The sequence below is a fragment of the Ictalurus punctatus genome, chromosome 22 (assembly GCF_001660625.3).
Source record: "Ictalurus punctatus breed USDA103 chromosome 22, Coco_2.0, whole genome shotgun sequence".
Taxonomy (NCBI): domain Eukaryota; kingdom Metazoa; phylum Chordata; class Actinopteri; order Siluriformes; family Ictaluridae; genus Ictalurus; species Ictalurus punctatus.
In genome coordinates this window covers 14,843,602-14,862,068 of record NC_030437.2, presented here as the reverse complement: position 1 = coordinate 14,862,068, position 18,467 = coordinate 14,843,602, and the positions used below count along the sequence as shown (strand labels likewise).

The 18,467-nt window shown below is 41.5% G+C and overlaps 1 protein-coding gene across 1 annotated transcript in view; it reads right to left on the bottom strand.

Annotated features, from left to right (window-relative positions):
* Positions 1–18,467, bottom strand: part of abca2 (ATP-binding cassette, sub-family A (ABC1), member 2) — a 76,129-nt gene that overhangs the window by 25,768 nt on the left and 31,894 nt on the right. Inside the window, exons 2-16 of the mRNA XM_017451905.3 lie at positions 17,000–17,093; positions 12,682–12,793; positions 12,203–12,366; positions 11,257–11,378; positions 9,396–9,506; positions 8,943–9,125; positions 6,686–6,907; positions 5,646–5,980; positions 5,402–5,561; positions 5,145–5,273; positions 4,234–4,401; positions 3,792–3,888; positions 3,498–3,671; positions 599–701; positions 256–370 (exon numbers count right to left, since the gene is read on the bottom strand). Of these exons, the coding sequence (XP_017307394.2) occupies positions 256–370; positions 599–701; positions 3,498–3,671; positions 3,792–3,888; positions 4,234–4,401; positions 5,145–5,273; positions 5,402–5,561; positions 5,646–5,980; positions 6,686–6,907; positions 8,943–9,125; positions 9,396–9,506; positions 11,257–11,378; positions 12,203–12,366; positions 12,682–12,793; positions 17,000–17,093 (2,289 nt within the window). The remainder of the gene's footprint in view (positions 1–255; positions 371–598; positions 702–3,497; positions 3,672–3,791; positions 3,889–4,233; positions 4,402–5,144; positions 5,274–5,401; positions 5,562–5,645; positions 5,981–6,685; positions 6,908–8,942; positions 9,126–9,395; positions 9,507–11,256; positions 11,379–12,202; positions 12,367–12,681; positions 12,794–16,999; positions 17,094–18,467) is intronic.

Below are 18,467 nucleotides of genomic sequence, written 5' to 3'. Positions count from 1 at the left end.
CATGCAGGAAAAGGATTTTCAGAGCGTTGAGCAGGAAGTGAGCGTTCAGAGAAACTTCTGTTCTACAAGCAATAAGACACACACACTTCCTTTTCCCTCACTTGCACTTTTCTCATGAGTCAAAGTCATTCTGAAGACTTTGGCGGTGGGAATAATTCTTAAGTTCCCACCTCTATTAGTCTTAATAACATATTATACGAATGATCCGGCTGTCATAAGAACTTTTCAACCTTTCTACAAACTCTCGCTGCTCACCTCTTTGAGCCGATGCTCCTTCTCAGCCACTATGTGTTGGATCATCATGGCCACTGAATAAACCCAGGAGATTACCATGCACAGAGGCATCATGTGCTCAATCACAAACAGGAAACTGCAAATATGAACACAGCTTAGCAAGCAGTAGAGTTAGCTGGAAATTTTAGGTTACCATAATACCAAATCCATAATTGAGATAACAAGTGTCAGCGCCATCAACACGTTCGACTTCACACTTTCACAGCCCTCAGACACCGTTTTCACCATCAATCCACTCAGAGATCTCTTAATGATGACTGAAGTGAGAGAAGGCTGAGAAAGATGAAAATGAGGACAGACTCACTCGTCTCTGGTGTAGCAGGGGTAGGGGAACATCTGCACGTAATTTCCAGGCTCCACAACATCATGTCCGACAAACGTGTTAATGATTGCTCTCTCCATCATGTCTGAGGGAACACAACACACTGGACTTACAGACGTTCTTATGGTGAGTTAATCAAACATCCAACAGTACGCAAATCTAACATTTATAAATGAGTGTATGACAACCAGGATTGGGGAATAACGGAATACATGTACCGGCGTTACGTAATCAGGATACAAATAACTGGTAACTGTAATCCGTACAGTTACGTCAAAAAACGATGTAATCAGATTACAGGTACATTTTGTAAAAAAAAAAAAAAAAAAAAAATGGGAACAGTATCAGGATTATCTTTTTTTTCCATTTAAAACCAAAGAAATGAATCTTTTGACATAACACAATATAGACAGCTGTATGGTTATCGTTCTGGTTCTCTCTCGCCAGTCGTGACTCACACGAACGACACATTTATTGATTTTATTAAAACAGATCCAAACCCTGAACGTGTTTTTAAGCTCGAAAATAAGCTCTAAATAAAAGTTTTTTTTTAGATCATATTGCTTTTCTCTTGACTTTATTTACACACGTGACCTTGAAATAATCCAAAATGAACCAGATTACTTTACTTTCATATTGTGATACTTGGATTACGTTACTGATGACGTTTTAACAGTAAGGGAATACTTTTTTAAAGTAAGCTCCCCAACCCTGATGACAGCTTACATTATATGATTACAAGAAGAGTAGTAGAACTAAATACACGCAGAATCAAGGTTTTGCAAGAATTTCGGAATGGCTCTAGCTTTCGATCTTAGAGTTGGCTCTCCGTAATCAGGCTGGCATTGGAACATTATCTGAAAGAGGAAATATGCTCTAGGTTTCGATGCTGATCCTTTAAATGGCGTCCCAGAAAAACTAACCACAGAATATTAGACACTACACTGCAAAAACATGACATCTTAGCAAGTGGAAATATGCTGAACATAGTCCGATTTCTGACTATTACAGATTACAGTAAACAAAATATAAGAGTATTAAAACTTTTCCAAGCCATTTGTACTAACTTTAAGACTTAATTAGACTTAATTAAAAAATGATCTGCCTAGTCTATAGGCAGATCATTTTGCTAATTTTAAGCATTTATTTCTAGAAGGAAGCAAAATCATCCGTCAGCAGTATAAGAAAACTACAAGCTTGAAACGAGTAATACTGTCTAGAAATAGGTTTAACGGTCTTATATCTGGTTTAATGTAATCATATAATAAGAAATACTAGATACATTTGACTATATTTAAGATATTTTCACTTGCTAAGATAAACTTTTTTGCAGTGTATTAAAAAGGGGTCTCTCTAGGAGGAACCCTTAAATCTTTTAGCTACCCGAAAGGGTAAAGCCTTTTCAGGAAGCTCAAACCTCTTGCCTAAGAATCTGTGAGTGTACACTGTTCCGCTCTCTGGAGGTTCACAGTTTTTTGCAACATGGCAAAATGTTGTGGATATCAAAAAAAATTCCCTCTCTCAGTGTGCAGAGCACTGCATTGCACTTGTTTAGTTCTCCAAGGGCTTTCGTTTTGGTAATGTCTCCGCCCCCATCATATCATTGGTTTGTCTGTAATGTTTTAGTAGTACAGTACTGTTTTGTGTTGTTTGCACACGCACTTTATGTATAAATGCGTAGGTCTTATTTAGTTCTGTGTCGTCTCACGTGTGTTGTTTTATGTAGCACCATGGTCCTGGAGGAACATTGTTTCGTTTCATTATGTACTGTACCAGCTGTATATGGTTGAAATGCCAATAAAAGTCACTTGACTTGACTTGACATGATTTCTTATGCTATTGTGTTCACCTGTTTGGTGTTAACCCTTGTTTAGTTGATGATACCCCTGTGTGTTTGTGTTTCCTTGCGAAGTCTTGTCAACTGTATCGTGTTTCTTGTATCCAAGCTATTTTTCCTGTGTTTATATTCTATGTTCCTGTATTGCCGTGTAAGATTATGGGTATTCCTATGATGACCCCGATTGCCTGTGCTTTAACTCACGCTATGGACTATGACTACGATTCTTGGATTGTTTCCACAGTTTTCGCACCTTTATGTCCTGCCTCTTCCAACCACACGTACCTGTTCATTTTCATAGTCATACTGTTATAAACAACATCAGCAAGTCTGTGGGACATCACTGAAAAACTGGATATGAATCGAAGGATGTTTATGGAAAAGACTGTGGGTTAGAAATATGTCCAGGCTTTCGTTTTTAACCACAGCTTGAGTGCAAAAATAAAGAAGCAAACATCACACACCAAAGCACTCGTACGGCTGATCTGCATTTTTAAGTGGAAAATTGTGAAACCTGTGTGAGATTATTTCTTTCAAGCCACTACACTGGGTGCAATGATGTAAAAGAGAAGCTCTTGTTGGCTTTTTTATGCTCCTACATAAAATAAAAAAACGTATGGTGCCGTGTTCAAAGCCGCTGAGGCAACACTTTCCAACTGGGTGTTCCAAGCTTAGCCTTAACCATGTAAGCAGTTTACCAGGACACACTCCGTTCTGAATAAAACAAAAAAAATAATTATTTCTATCTCCATGGCAGACCGCTCCTCCATGGGTCTTACATGAGCAGATGATTTATTGCTCTGCTTGTGGTTTTGTATAGTCCTTTGCTTCAGTACAAATTGCAGAAACAATGTGAAATGTCTGCAAAAAAATAAAAAAATCATTCGTTTGCCAGTAAAATCACCAAGCTCGCAATGTCTTCATCAGCAACAAAAAGCACAAGTTAGAAATGTAGAAAATACATTTGCTTGAGATGTCAGTTGCATGATGTGGTTAAAGCTATTCAATGTACCGTATCATAGTTTAAAGGGCTCATATCTCTACCTTGGATCCAAACAAAGCCGTAGAGGAAGTAGAATTTGCCGCCGGTGTTGGGTCCCGGGCGCCAGTAAGCACGTCGGATCTCATTGGTTTTCTCAGTGAAGCTGGAGTTCTGCCTGATCTTATACTGTACATGAGGAGGCAGGGAGCCGTCCTTATTGGTCTGGAAAATAACACCTATACGGAGAGCACATGTAGTCACTACAGCATGCTATTTCGCTCACACTAACGCGGCTAACAATACAGACTCGGGAAGAGCAGAAGAATGAATTTGTATAAGAAAAGCCTTTCACTCACTGGCAAATACGGAGATATTATCATGGTAGGCTTGGTTCAGGGTGTAGTTTACGATGCTCTCCTCATCCGGGAAGCCTTTGAATATGTCCACACTCACCTAAAACATACACGATAAACTATTTTCTAATATAAAGAAGTGATGCTGTCCCATGAAAACCGCTAAGAAAGGTAAATGGATAAAACATTCAAGACTGAAGAGATGCTCTGGGTTATGTAAGGACTAAAACATGACAGTGTGTGCTGTAATAGGAAAATAATCAATCATGGGGTGATGTGATGCGACTTGATTGATTATTCAGATTACTGAATGTTTTATTCCTCTTATAGCCAAATACTGTTTTATTTATTAAGGAATGACACCATATTTTAATGTTGTAGAACGTCTGATAAACAAGTTGGGGCCTAGACAGCATAAAAGTAAAATGAGAAGCTTGAACAAGACCTTTGACATGAACTGGATCCAGCCGCAGGCGGCATTGTCAATGGTGTCGAGCTGCTCCAGCAGCGTGCTGATGTTTGGCAGGGTGAAATTCTCCTGCATCAGACTTTCTAACAGCTCACTGTCCGAGGCGTTTATCAGCTCCGGGTGCCTCCGCAGGTCAGAGGTCAACTACGCAGACAAAACACACATAATTATTTTTACACAGTGACGTTCTAAAACTATGGATGGCTTTACTTTATAGATCCCTTTCAGTTAAACAAAGATATATAACACTGACAACCTCCAAGCCTTAGCCCTAGCCCATTTTCTATTGACTAAGGTGCTAGTTCTGGAACCGGCTAACCCTGGAACTGCTTTCCTCATTTTAATAAGGAAAAATTTGTTCAGTTCCAGCATCAAAATGCTGCTTGTCTGAAACCCAGATTCAAAGGCAATGACAAAAAATCTGCTTTCAAACAATACTTGATAAATAACTGCATTCAAAACATGGCTTGAAAATGATTCTTTGAAAAAAAGAAAGGCAAAATTAATATTGCACCAATTATATCAAATGTTCTGAGATAAAGATGACTAATTAACTGACTTTGGATGGTAAGATATGTTCCCAAAGAGAGAATTACAGCTTGTAAAATCCTCCACGGTCATTATTTTTATGCCGTTCTTTTGTTAACGCCCACATCTCATTATGTAATGGCTCAGCTCATAAAAACTGTGGAACTTGTGCTTCTTAAATAGGTTTGCTCATTCCACAGGGTATCCCTAGCCAAGATCGATTAAATAGCAGTGAACAGTTTTGTATTTGCATTTGGAAAATGGCCTAATTTTGATTAGCAAACACTTTCATTTTGCCAACTGTGTAAATTCCACTATTGTGGTGCTTTAGGATGCTGCATTTGTTGATGATGTGTTACCTGTTGCAGCCATGCCAGGTGATTGTGCAGTTTGCCCTCCTCCAGGAAAGGTCTGAGCTCAGCTGAAATATTGAGCCATACTTTGGCATAACGAGTCACGTTGCCCACAAAGGCAAAAGTCTCATTGGCCTAGAGAACGAGAGTCGCATACCTCAATCATTACAACGTCCATCCCTGCTAGAAACATGCTAAATAAATGCCGTTAGCAAAAGGGCAGGATGCATACATCCATCCTCAAGACTGTGAGATGTACTTGCCTTCTGAATGACCTTATCCACCTGTGAGCCAATGGGAGAGTAGAGGATCTTGGGATTTGTAGTCATCAGATGGACAAGAAGCCCTAAATTCCGCTGCTCTTTGCTGGTAAAGCCAAGCGAACTCATGTTACCTTGCTTCAACGCTTCTGGCTCAATAATCCTGGTGAAAAAGTGTGGATTTAGTCAACTCAGAATGGGCTCTGCAAGTAAAGACGATTGGATGTTCACACTAACACAAACACACCTGTTATTTCCACACAGAATGGGCTGCAGCCCAGCCCATAGCTGCACAAAAGCAGAGAACTGCGAGTGAGGATTATCTGCCTGAGTGTCCTTCCCCTCAGCAGGGTTTTCAGTGGTGTTGGTACCCCAGGTGGTGGTGTTAGAGCTCCAGGTAGCATTGTTAGCAGGAAAAGAATTCTGGTGCCCTGCACATGCCCCTTTGGGCAGCAACTTGGCCAGGCCTGACAACAGATCCACATCTTTGAGCAACTTCTCTACCTCAGCCAGGTCCTTCAGCAGAGCACCAAGGTGGGACTGAAATGGCTGGGCTGAAGCATTGGTCTGTTCCAACTTTAACTGTTGGGATGGAAGGACAGAGAATGAAAATGTTAATACAGGGAGTTAGAGGCATAAAATTTGAGACAAGAAATGATGAATGAATAGCTACATGAATGGGTAAATGGATGACAAATGAATGGATGGATGAATGGAAGAAGGATGAATGGATAGGTGAATGGATGGATGGAATGGTAAGTAGAAGGGTTGATTGACGGATGGATGGATTAACGGATGGATGGAAGGAGGAATGGAAGAAGGATGGATGGATTAATGGAAGGATGAATGGGTAAATACTGTAAGTAGATGTAAAGATGGAATCATAAGGGGATGGGTGGGTCAATGGATGAATGAGTAGGCAAATAGATTGATGGATGGTTAAGTGGGTGAATGGATGCATGTATGGATGGATGAATGAATGGATTGATGAATGGACAGATGGATTAATGGATGATGAGGAGACAGTTGTACTGTATAGGTGGGATCATAGATGGATGGCTGGGTAGATGGGTGATGAATAGACACTGTATATGGATTAGTTGATAAATGGGTAATATGGCTGTGTAAGTATGGATAGATTAATTTTTGGGTGGATGTGTTAACAGATGGATGGAGATACTGACATATAAGTAAACTGGTAGATTAATAAGATTAATGGATGGACGGACCAAAGAAAAGACAAGCCATCTTAATTGCCACTGGAGCTGTGTTCATTACTCTTTGTACCTTCTCAATGATTCTCTGGGTGTCAATCTGATCCTTCAGTTCCTGGCTGATCTGTGCGAAACGCTCCGCCTTCTGCCCCGCCTCTCCTCCACACATGGTCACCTGATAGGCTCGTAACAGTGACTGCTGCTTCTCAGGGACTGATAGGATCGTGCTGAGCTCACTGTCCCTCCCCTCCCCACATGTTAGTGCCTCCAGCACTCCACCGATCAGCAGAACTCCCTGAGAAATGGATTGATGTCAGACTGTTGTCATGAACAGATCTAGTTGTAAAGTGGTGCTTGAAAGTTTGTGAACCTTTTAGAATTTTCTACATTTCTGCATAAATATGATCTAAACATCATCCGATTTTCACGTAAGTCCTAAAAGTAGGCAAAGAGAACCAAATTAAACAAATGAGACAAAAATATTATACTCGATCATTTTTTTATTAAGGAAAATGATCCAATATTACATATCTGTGAGTGGCAAAAGTATGTGAACCTCTAGGATTTGCAGTTAATTTGAAGGTGAAATTAGAGTCAGGTGTTTTCAATCAATTGGATGACAATCAGGTGTGAATGAGCGACCTGTTTTATTTGAAGAACAAGGATCTATCAGAGTCTGATCTTCACAACACATGTTTGTGGAAGTGTATCATGGTATGAAAAAAGGAAATTTCTGAGGACCTCAGAAAAAGAGTTATTGAAGCTCATCAGGCTGGAAAAAGTTACAAAACCATCTCTAAAGAGTTTGGTCTCCACCAATCCACAGTCAGACAGATTGTGTAGACATGGAGGAAATTCAAGACCATCGTTACCCTCCCCATGCGTGGAGACCAACAAAGATCACTCCAAGAGCAAGATGGGTAATAGTCCACGAGGTCACAAAGGAACCCAGGGTAACATCTAAGCAAGTAAAGGCGTCTCTCACATTGGCTAATGTTAACGTTCATGAGTCCACCGTCGGGAGAACACTGAACAACAATGGTGTGCATGGCAGGGTTGCAACGAGAAAACCACTGCTCTCCAAAAACAACATTGTTGCCCTTCTGCAGTTTGCTAAAGATGACATGGACAAGCCAGAAGGCTATTGGAAGAATGTTTTGTGATCAGATGAGACCAAAGCAGAATTTTTGGTTTAAATGAGAAATGCTTTTTGGAGAAAGGAAAACACTACAGTCTAGCATAAGAACCTTAACCCATCTGTGAAACATAGTGATGGAAGTATCATGGTTTGGGCCAGTTTTGATGCATTCAGATCCTTCAAATTTCGAGGTCCACGCTGGTGTACTCTCCTCTTCAGTTCACCCCACAGGTTTTCTATGGGCTTCAAGTCAGGAGACTAGAATGGCCATGGCAGGACCTTGATTTTGTGGTCAGTAAACCATTTCTGTGTTGATTTCAATGTATGTTTTGGATCATTGTCCTGCTGGAAGATCCAACCACGGCCCATTTGAAGCTTCATGGCAGAGGCAGTCAGGTTTCCATTTAATATCTGTTGATATTTAATGGAGTTCATGATGCCATGTATCCTAACAAAGTGTCCAGGTCCTCTGGCAGAAAAACAGTCCCAAAACATTAAAGATCCACCTCCATATTTAACCGTGGGCATGAGGTACTTTTCCATATGGCTACCTCTCTGTGTACACCAAAACCACCTCTGGGGTTTATTGACAAAAAGTTCTATTTTGGTTTCATCTGACCAGAGAACCCGATCCCATTTGAAGTTCCAGTACTGTCTGGCAATCTGAAGACGCTCTAGTTTGTTTTTGGATGAGAGTATGTTGATGTTGTGTTTGCAATTGTTTGCAGAAATACAGAAAATTCTAAAGGGTTCACAAACTTTCAAGCACCACTATAGTGACAAAACAGACAGAACAGGAGGAAAAAAGGTAGACAGGCTTGGGTACGATGACCGAGTTAATTAGACTGTCAGCATGATGGAACGATAAAGGTGAAAACACACATCATTAGTTGTTGGTGCACGATTTTAAAACATGAACTCAAATGTTTCGCTATTGAAAATTCTGACTGGCTGGTAAGTTTGGAAAACAACCAACCATGGTGGCTGGTCAGGTACAAATCCAAATTGTAGACAATTAGCATGAAACACCTCCATCACTACAATCCAATACAGGAACCTGCTTCACAATTTGGACGACATGTACATCTTTAGTTTAGCCTTGGCCATCAGCATCTACATATACACTATAGAGCACCTCGTACATAAATAAGAGCGCAAATTTAGTACTACACAAGCCAGGTGCATGACTGACCTCCATCTCCTGCAGTAGCCGTGGATCAAATTTGTCTGCCTCCCCTCCTCCTCCTCCAGCGATGCCCAGGGCCTGGGAGAGCAGCTGGAGAAGAGCGTGCTGATCAGCTGCTTTAGTAGGGTCTCTCAGTGCTTTGTGCAGCAAACCCCCTTCCAGACTCCTCCAGCCTCCCAACAGCTGCTCCTGGAGTCACACAGCATGCTTTAGTGATATTGCAAGGTTTCCTGGAGTAGATTTTTTCAATTGTGGGGGGTGGGGGCTGGGGGGTTATATTCAGTTCTTGCTACCTAACCATACCAACCATCCAGGGGGTCATTTTTGGGTAAGTATACTTCTGATTCATTTGCATCTGTATTCATGAGGCATTTCCTGCACCAAGGGAATGTGCCAGACCAGTGATTATGTGTGTGTGTATGTGTGTGTGTGTGTGTGTGTGTGTGTGTCACAACATACCTCCAGTTGTAAGACTTTCTCTCCAGGGCTGCGAGCACCACGGTGACCTTCGGGCCAGCCTCCACTTCCTGCACTTGCTTTGGGATATGTGCCAAAAATGAGGTTATACACCTGCATCAAACACACACACACACACACACACACACACACACACACACACACACACACAATGTGACTCCACGTTGTCAATAATATCAGCCTCCTATTATTGGATTCAGAAAACTATTGGCACTCTTGGTAAAAATGGTTCAAGCTAAATTTCTGGGCTTCAATTAAATTAACATTTAATTGAAGTATATTTATTCTAAGACAAGGGTATCCAAAGACACACTTAAAAAGGGGCCAGTTTGAGCTGGTATCCATTATTTAATTCCAATTCCAGTATACTATAGTAGACATATTATGACTCTTTAAATATGACCTGCCCTTGGGTATTTTAACGAGGTCTAATCTGGCCCCTTTCTAAAAAAAAAAAAAAGAGACCCCCATCAACACTCTTAAGCAGTCATCCATGATTGGGGTATAAATATTAGTCGAAGCAGAAGATGGTAACATTTCGGGGTCACCAAGTTTCCAAAGCAATTAGACCCCAAATCCATACCAACAGATTATTTGGAAGGTGAATTAAAATGCGGATTAAAGAAAGTCTTTTCTTTAATCAGAAACGTGTAATCACCTTCCTGATAGATGCTACTAGAACTTGACTGAAATGTGGTTCTATGGTCAGATGAGACAAAACATAGACCAACAAAACACTCAAGGTGGGTTTGTCATACATAAAGGGAATATTCATATAAAAAAGAACCTAATCCCTACTGTTATGTATAGTGGAGGAACATATGTCTGATGTTCTCGGGCTGTTTTTTCCTCCAAAAGCTCTGGGAACGCTGCTAGGATACGAGGCATCATGGACTCCATGGAGATTTGCTATGGAAATCTGACTGCCTCTGCCAAGACATCACAACCAGTTCATGGTTGGATCTTCCAGTTGGACAATGATTCCAAATATGTCCAAATACGCATAAAAAAATGGTTCAATGGTTCAGTGACCACAGAATCAAGCTTCTGACATGGCCGTTCCAGTCTTCTGACCTGAACCCCATTGGAAAACTAAGGGCTGAGCTGAAGAAGAGAATCTACAAGAGAAGTCTGAGAACCCTGGAGGATGTGGTGAGATTCTGCATTGAGGAGCGATCTCAGATTCCTTGCTCTGTGATCTCATTGAGCATTACAGAAGGAAGGTTACATAAAGTACAAAATCTTTAACAAGGGTGCCAATAATTTTGAAAATTCTTTTTAACAGGTAAACCTACTATACATATGCACTCTTTAGGTGTACCAGTGCATCTACCATAGGTATCTACTGTATAATGCTATGCATTATAGGAAAGTCATGCATTGGGTGGCATTTTAAATGGAATTCTAGATGACTTGCCAAAAAGTGGCCCAAATTACCACCTTGAGCCTATAAATATATATGAATACTGCAAGCCAAAAGGTTTCACATTCTACAGCAGGGGGGGAAAAAACTGTAGGTTAAATTTACTGCCTCCAGGTTATTTTTGTGCAGGTTTGAGTGTGGAGGAGTTGCTTGAATTGTGCTGATGTTACAGCATAGGTACTCCTGACATTCTCAGTATAGCAGCAAGTTAACAGCCTGGCACTTAACAGGCAAAGAGCTGAAGTTCACTACATTAGTCTGTGCCATTAGCACGCTCCCGTTCTGCTGTCAAAAACACAATAGGTAACGCAAACTAGAGGCTGTGACTTCTCTTAAAGAGAGCAGGTGAGATGCGGATGCTGTGTCCGGGGAGCGTTAAAGAGGATTGTGTTGAATTTGAAGAAGGGACGAGTTCCAAACCTCTTTAAGGTTGACGGGGGACGAGAGAAGCAGGCCGGCCGTGTCATTGGACAGAGAGAGATTTCGGATGAGGAACTGCTGGAAGTGAGTCGGATTCCTTATGACGCTGCCTAAAGTGAAGCCTGGAATCAGAGACAGAAGAGTGTCACATAGACTGTACAACTCAAGCATAATTTAATACTCATGATATTGTGTCATGCTTGTGCTTTAAAGTGCACCTATTATGGTTTTTCACATATTACCTTTCATGTAGTGTGTTCTAGAGCTGTTTGTGAATGTAAAAACGTTTCAAAAATCAAAGCACACGACAAACAGTTATCGACGCCCATAAGAAGGAACCGATTCGGAACAGCTGAAACGAGTCGTTAGTGATTCCAGACTTTACTTCCTGTACTAAACCTATGTAGGTTTGTAACAAAAAAATACCCCGCCTCTGGTCTTCATCGGCTGCTCGCAAACAGACGGAGCTGAAACTCGTTATGTTAATTTACTTTTTAAAACCCGCTGACAGCGGTAGACCAATCACAACAGACTGGGACATCTGACCAATCAGAGCAGAGTATGCTCTCTGAAAGGAGGAGTTTAGACTGAATCCTTTAGAACGGATCATTGAACGAGTCATTTGTGACACTGGGGAAAAAAGGTAATGCTGCAATTTAAATTATGAGCACGTTAAAGTGTTTTTTTGACCTTGGATGCACGTAAATCTAGTGTATGAGACCTCTAAAACAAAATTAGGCACGTTTCAAAACCATAATAGGTGCGCTTTAAGAAATCACTCCCTAACTATGGGTGCATTTAAACACTTGCTTTGACAGTCACTATGCTAATGTAGTTGTCGTTCTTGTTCTGTTGGTTTGGGTTTAGGTCACATTTTGTTTTTGAATGTGGAGTGGAAGAATGTTTGTGGGTACGAGAATGTGCTTGTGTGTGTATATCTCCAGACCGTGGGTGGTGTTGAAGCCGTTCTCTAAGGGACTCTGGGCTGAGCTGAGACTCTCCAGGTGCTGCTGTAGTGACTCCAGCTCCTCCCCGAGAGTCGGCCCATCTGACGTGAACAAGTGATTCTGCTCCACCACCTCCCCGATCCGCTCCAACAACTGAGTCACGCTAAAAGGAGATTTAAACAAGCAAGGCGTTGATGGAAGATATCCAGGACGTGAAAGAAAAGACCAGAGAGTGTGCAAGAGTGAAAAAAAACCCCTAAGGAAATGACACGGTTAGTTAGAGATCCGTTATAAGCCAATACATCATTACATTTCAGAGCTGAAATCATAGTGCGAGGTTCATTACGCAGGCTCAGTGCTTATACACACACGATTACAGGTGCTAATGAGGACGGCTGTTAGGTGTTACAGACACAGTGGGAGTCTTCAGAAGTGGGAGAGAGAGATACAGAGTTAGAGCATTAAGTCTTTGACTCACGTGGAGTTTTTGTACTGCAGGAAGCCGAACTCGTCTCGCTGGCCATCCGGACACAAGGACTGCATGATGGGAATGATGCCCGCCGAGGTCAGGGGGGCGGCGCTGTAGAAAGCTGATCACGCCGTGCCGAAAAGAGGGTAACAGGAACGCCAGGGAATGGATGAGGATGGTGAAAGCAGGTCCAGTGGAAATGGTTATTAGAAGGGGTTAATTAATCAAGTGAATGTTGGAAAGGACAAGGAAAGAGTATGGGTAGGTTAGAGAGAAGGCAATGCAAATAAGCATGGAGAGGCAGAGAGATGTAGAGGGGGGGGAATGGTGTTAGGAAGGAGACGAGCGAGGAAAAATGGGTGTAATGGGCGGAGGGGGTAAGAAATAAAATCAAACCAAACCAAACCAAAGCAAAGAGAATCACAACAAGAGAAAGAGAGAGGGAACGGTCACAGCTCAGAAAAACAGTCAGGAGGTCAGGGATGGTTTCAGATGTCAGGTCAGACTGTATTAGGTAAACTTGCTATAAAGGCCCTTTTACTAACTGACACACACACAAATGAGCCGTCTTTCACTGGAACACAGAAATACTAGCCTTTTTAGGTTTCTCACACACCACACCCTACATATTGACAGATCTATAAAAAGCTCCAGTATATACCGAGTTGTCCGTTTATTGAGGTAAACTTACCTCGTATCCACACACACCGGCGGTTCTTTGAAGTAAATCTACCATATAGGTCACTCTGTATGTGCACGATTACTGTTTCCCTGCTGTTTTCCATCCTGATTACACTACCAAGCAGATTATTATTGGATTATTAGCCTGTGTAAATGTATCTACAACTTTGTTACAGCTACAACATTGAGCTGATCCACTGATCACACACACACCCACGCTACCATGGCAGTATAACCGCTATGCTGATAAAGACCCATCACTTTACATTGATAGATAGCGTAGAGGAGGCTGACGAATAGGATATATCGAGTCTATCGAAGTAAGGAACAAAGCATGATGAAGAGTGCTGTACGTTAGGGATAATCCATGACTAGGTTGTGTAGTACACAATTTTAATGCACAGCATGGAGGCAATACAAGCACCCGACGCAAAGCCTCCACAGAGTGCACTAAAATGGTGTAATGCACAACTAGCCATGGATTATCCCACTTATACCATGGTCACTTGCCAGCAATGACTAGTTAAAGCTGTCACTGATGTTTGCAGTGCAAAATCTGATTGAAAGGACAAAAATAACGTTCATTTTTGTTAGATATTTTACATACGGGTCCTCAGATCTAGAATTCTGCCCGCTCATCATACACAGAGATGAAGTAGTGCGATAAGATTACATTTATTTGAATTAATAATAATAAATAGTTATTAGAGATAGATAGATAGAGAGAGAGAGAGAGAGAGAGAGAGAGAGAGAGAGTGTGTGTGAATTACCTGCGTCTGTGCCGCATCTCTATTAATACCGAAGCCATGAGTTTAACTACTGTATGCAACTGTAACTGTATGTTACTATGGTTACAACTGTTGAACTGACTGGAACTACCCATGCATTCAACAGTTTGAAAGCACACCTTCCAGCCAATCAGAATTGAGAATTCAGACAGACCATGGTATAAATGGAAAATAATCAACGACGTGGTGGTGGAGCGAAGCCACCTGACATGAAGCCCAGTTACTATTACCACCCCAAATAATGTTTATGTAATATAATAATGTTTTTACTTTACACATCCTTACATCATTTTGTTACCACACTGATAAGAGGATTACGCCACCAGCCTCTCTTTTTCCTCTCTTGAATTTAATAAGACCATAATTGGGGCTTGTAAAACCACAAAGCACCATGTCCTAAAAGCGAGTTGGGAAACTGGAGACTGCTTCCAGAAATGCTACATAAACTCACATCTCCTCACCGAAAACTTCACCACATCAACAATCACACATTTGTAATCAGTTTATATGGATAATACACAAATCCCTGAGTAATCCGACACTGTAGAAACGATAGGCCTGTGGTTTAAAGCCAGTAATTTTGTGCCTACAAAGTGACCTATATGGTGAAATGATGAAATGGCTACTGTAATGTAAAGTGTGTGTAACCTACTAAAGTACCGGCTTTGTACATAACTCAAACCTCAACTTATACCATTCAGGAGAACAAATTAAGACGCATCACTTCAACGTAAGAGTTCTAGGAATTCAATTATCCAGAATCGACCGCACCCATTTAGAAGTAGGATTTACGGATAAAGCGATCCCATGCCCTAGGCTGATCCCGTAATCACCAAACTGGGCTTATAACTGCTCTGATGATTTAATGATCCTTCACATAATGAATGGCGCTGGGAAATGTGAGCTTTCATTTCAATGTCGTGATGATTTCACATTCCGCCCAAGCTGCTGGTCATTTTGGCATCTCCCTCAGGATGTCCACGTAAGACTGTTGGCACGGACAGCGGCGTACGGAAAGTTCGACATAATCTGCTGACTCTCCTTTTCATAAGTGTGTGGATACTGCAGCAGACAGCCTGCGGAGCTGGCATCTACTCCCGCTCGTTCTCTCTCTTCTCCTTCCTCTCTCGGCTAATAACTCGCCTCCTTCCGGCGTGCTGGAATTAGATGGCGTACGCTCGCTGTCAGCACCTGCCCATGCAGTAAAATCTCTCTGTTTACACAAGTGGGTGTCATATTTCTCCTGTTCCAGTGATGGCTGGTCTAGTGAGACACGCTGGCTGTCGCACAGTTCGGGCCTAATACACTGCTGTCTGACATCTGCTTCCTCTGTGACCGAGGATTAACACAGCAAACACGGTCAGAGGAAAAGCCTGGTCACCGGATAATTCCATTAAACAGGTTAAACAGTAGTGTGTGTGAGAAGCGATTACGATTTAAGATTTAAAGGACTAGTTTGGCCGAAGAAAATTCAATGTAAACAATTTCCCACTTACCTCAGGGTTTGACACGGGTTGCTTTTAAAAATTTTGCAGTGACGCTTAAAGACTGAGGCAATAATACACGTCTTTGGGGTAAATGGAAAACTTTGTACATTTGATTTTTCTACCAAACTTTTCCTTTAATATATTATCTTGGTATAAGTAGTAATGTTGGAAATAAGTAACATTGCTGACATGTTAGTGTACACAAAGACGTTTGAGGACATTAAACCCTCCTTTTTAAATCGTTCACTCGTTCGATAACCCATGCATTCAAGAGTACGGTGTGTGTGAACTGTAGTGAGTGTGTGCTCTGTTTCCAGTTCTGTAATGTGGTCCTTGCTTTCATTAACTTCACACTGATATAAGAAACAGGATCTGCAGCACAGTCCACACGAGTAAGCGTCCCCCCGCACGCACACACACACACACACACACACACACACACACACACACACACACACAAAGAGACGTGCACTGCTACACACATTAGAGCCCACACCATGACACACGCGGAATTAGGAAACGGAGAGGCTAGATGCAGCACAGATGGCATGGCACACACAAATTTCATCAAATCAGACACACTGAATATAAAAACAATGCTTAGACTTACACACTGGTCCAGCATGCAGTGAACATGTACCATGGGAAAAAAAGAAAGAAGAATACACAGGAGAGAGAGAGAGAGAAAGAGAGAGACAGAGGAAAGGACAGATGATAGAAAGGAACAAAAAAAAATACAAGAAAAGACAAAAAGATGGTGTTTGATTTTAATCAGCATTGGAAACAAAAAGGACACTATGGTGACGGAGATTAATGAGGACGCTCTCCGAGAAAGAACACAACTAAACACTGTGCCAGAAGCCCAAAACGTCTTTGCAATCGACGGTGGATTAGCAAAGTTGCCCGATAATACTGCGTGGCCACGTACAAAAACACCATAACATTATTATCTGTTATCCATCAAAAGCGAAATTCATCTCATTCATCACACAATCGGAGATGAGCGCGCGCCAGTCTCTTCTATTAACTCGCAGCACCAGCACTGCTTTGACTGCTGTAATAGGAATTTTGGGAGTGTTGGACACCATGGTAATGCTTTTCTCACCAATTAGTTGCCCTTTGACCTCAGAACTTCTGCTAGTTACGTGGGAAAAGCAATTGTTTCGAGAAAAAATAGACAACAAGCCATGTTTGATGCTTCGGTGTTGTTGTTTTTTAGCTTTGCCCTGGGACGATATGTTTGCTGATCAACATTATGTGAGGTAAGTGGAAAAATGTGTAAATGTGTAACTATTTCTACAGTATTTACCGAGTTTGCTCCATTTTTCTCTCCCCATTTTTTTTCTCCCTGTCCCTCGCCCTCTATCTTACCTTCTTTGACAGGAATGGCTGGCTTTTTCTGCCTCAGACCCAGCAAGATGAAGAAAAGGACCAGAGGAATGAAGATCTCAAATGCCAGCACCCACTGTGAACACACACACACACACACACATACACACACACAGAGATCAAGACAGTGAACATGGCTTGTCAGGATGCTTTTTGTCTAATTGTTTTTCCTATTGTCTGTGTGTTGCTCAGTAATGTGGAAGAACTGCATTTGTATGGACAGCCTGAGCAAATTGTGTACAATTAGAACAAAGTAGATGTGTGTAGTGTGTTCTGTAAACTGTAACATTTTACACGGTTAACGCAAAAGTGACCGCGTTCTAGCTATGCTAGCTAAGTTGATGCTTGCTAACTTGCCAATATCATGCTAATGTTTACACTTAGAAGAAGTTGTGGCTTGAAACAGAGGGAGCAGGATATGAAATGACATTTTCTTTTCAATAATAAGACCTTCGTAACGTAATGGTCAAATTGAATTGTTCTACTTTATTTGTGCTTTGTGGGATAAGATCTGGGCTAAGCTGTAGACTCGGTTGTTTTATCTCTTTTTCTAGCATTACAGAGAGATGTTCCACAATAATTAAACATATTGTTGCTACATTCCCATTCAGAAGATCTGCGAAGCTCACAGACAGACCCTCGTCTATCAAAATACATGCTTCCTGAACTTTTTTTTTGGCTAAATGATTGTCACTGGGATCATATCTTCTCATGCACAACATTTCCTACAGTCTGCACTGTAGTGGTGCGAGTGGTGTGGCGTTATCAATTGCTATTGGAAATAACAAGGTCAAATCTAATACTGACAAAAGTGGACTTCCGAAATGCCTTCCAAAACAACACACAACACAAAAATGTTCCAAATATATAAGTACCTACTTTTTACAACCGTGGTAAGCAGCAAAACATCTCATGAAGGCACAATAAATACATCAAACCTTGAGGTGGGTGGGCTACAACAGCAGAAGAACATCAGGTTCCACTCATTTCAGCCCGATATCTGCTCCAACATGCAGATAGTCGGGTCAGAATTTTTCTGAATTCATGAGCCCAACTTGCCGTGTGTCAACAGTTCAGGCTGGTGGTGGTGGTATAATGCTGTGAGGAATGTTTTCACAGCACACCTTGGGGCCTTTTAATATCAATCGAGCATTGTATGACTGTCATAGCCTTTCTGAGTATTGCTGCTGACAACGTGCATCCCGTTATGACCAGAATTAACCTTATAACGGTTTCCTTTAACATACAATGGCTACCTCCAGCATGATAATGTGCGATGTAGCAAAGCACTAATCGTCTTTCACTTGCCCAGTGGGACAGGTAATCATTTATGGTTCGTCCACTCCTTGAAAAGTTTCACCATTTCACAGACGTAGCGAGTAGACCTGACTCACTTAAAACAGTTTTGATCGATTAGCGTATCCGTTACCACTGAACTGTGAATCGTTAT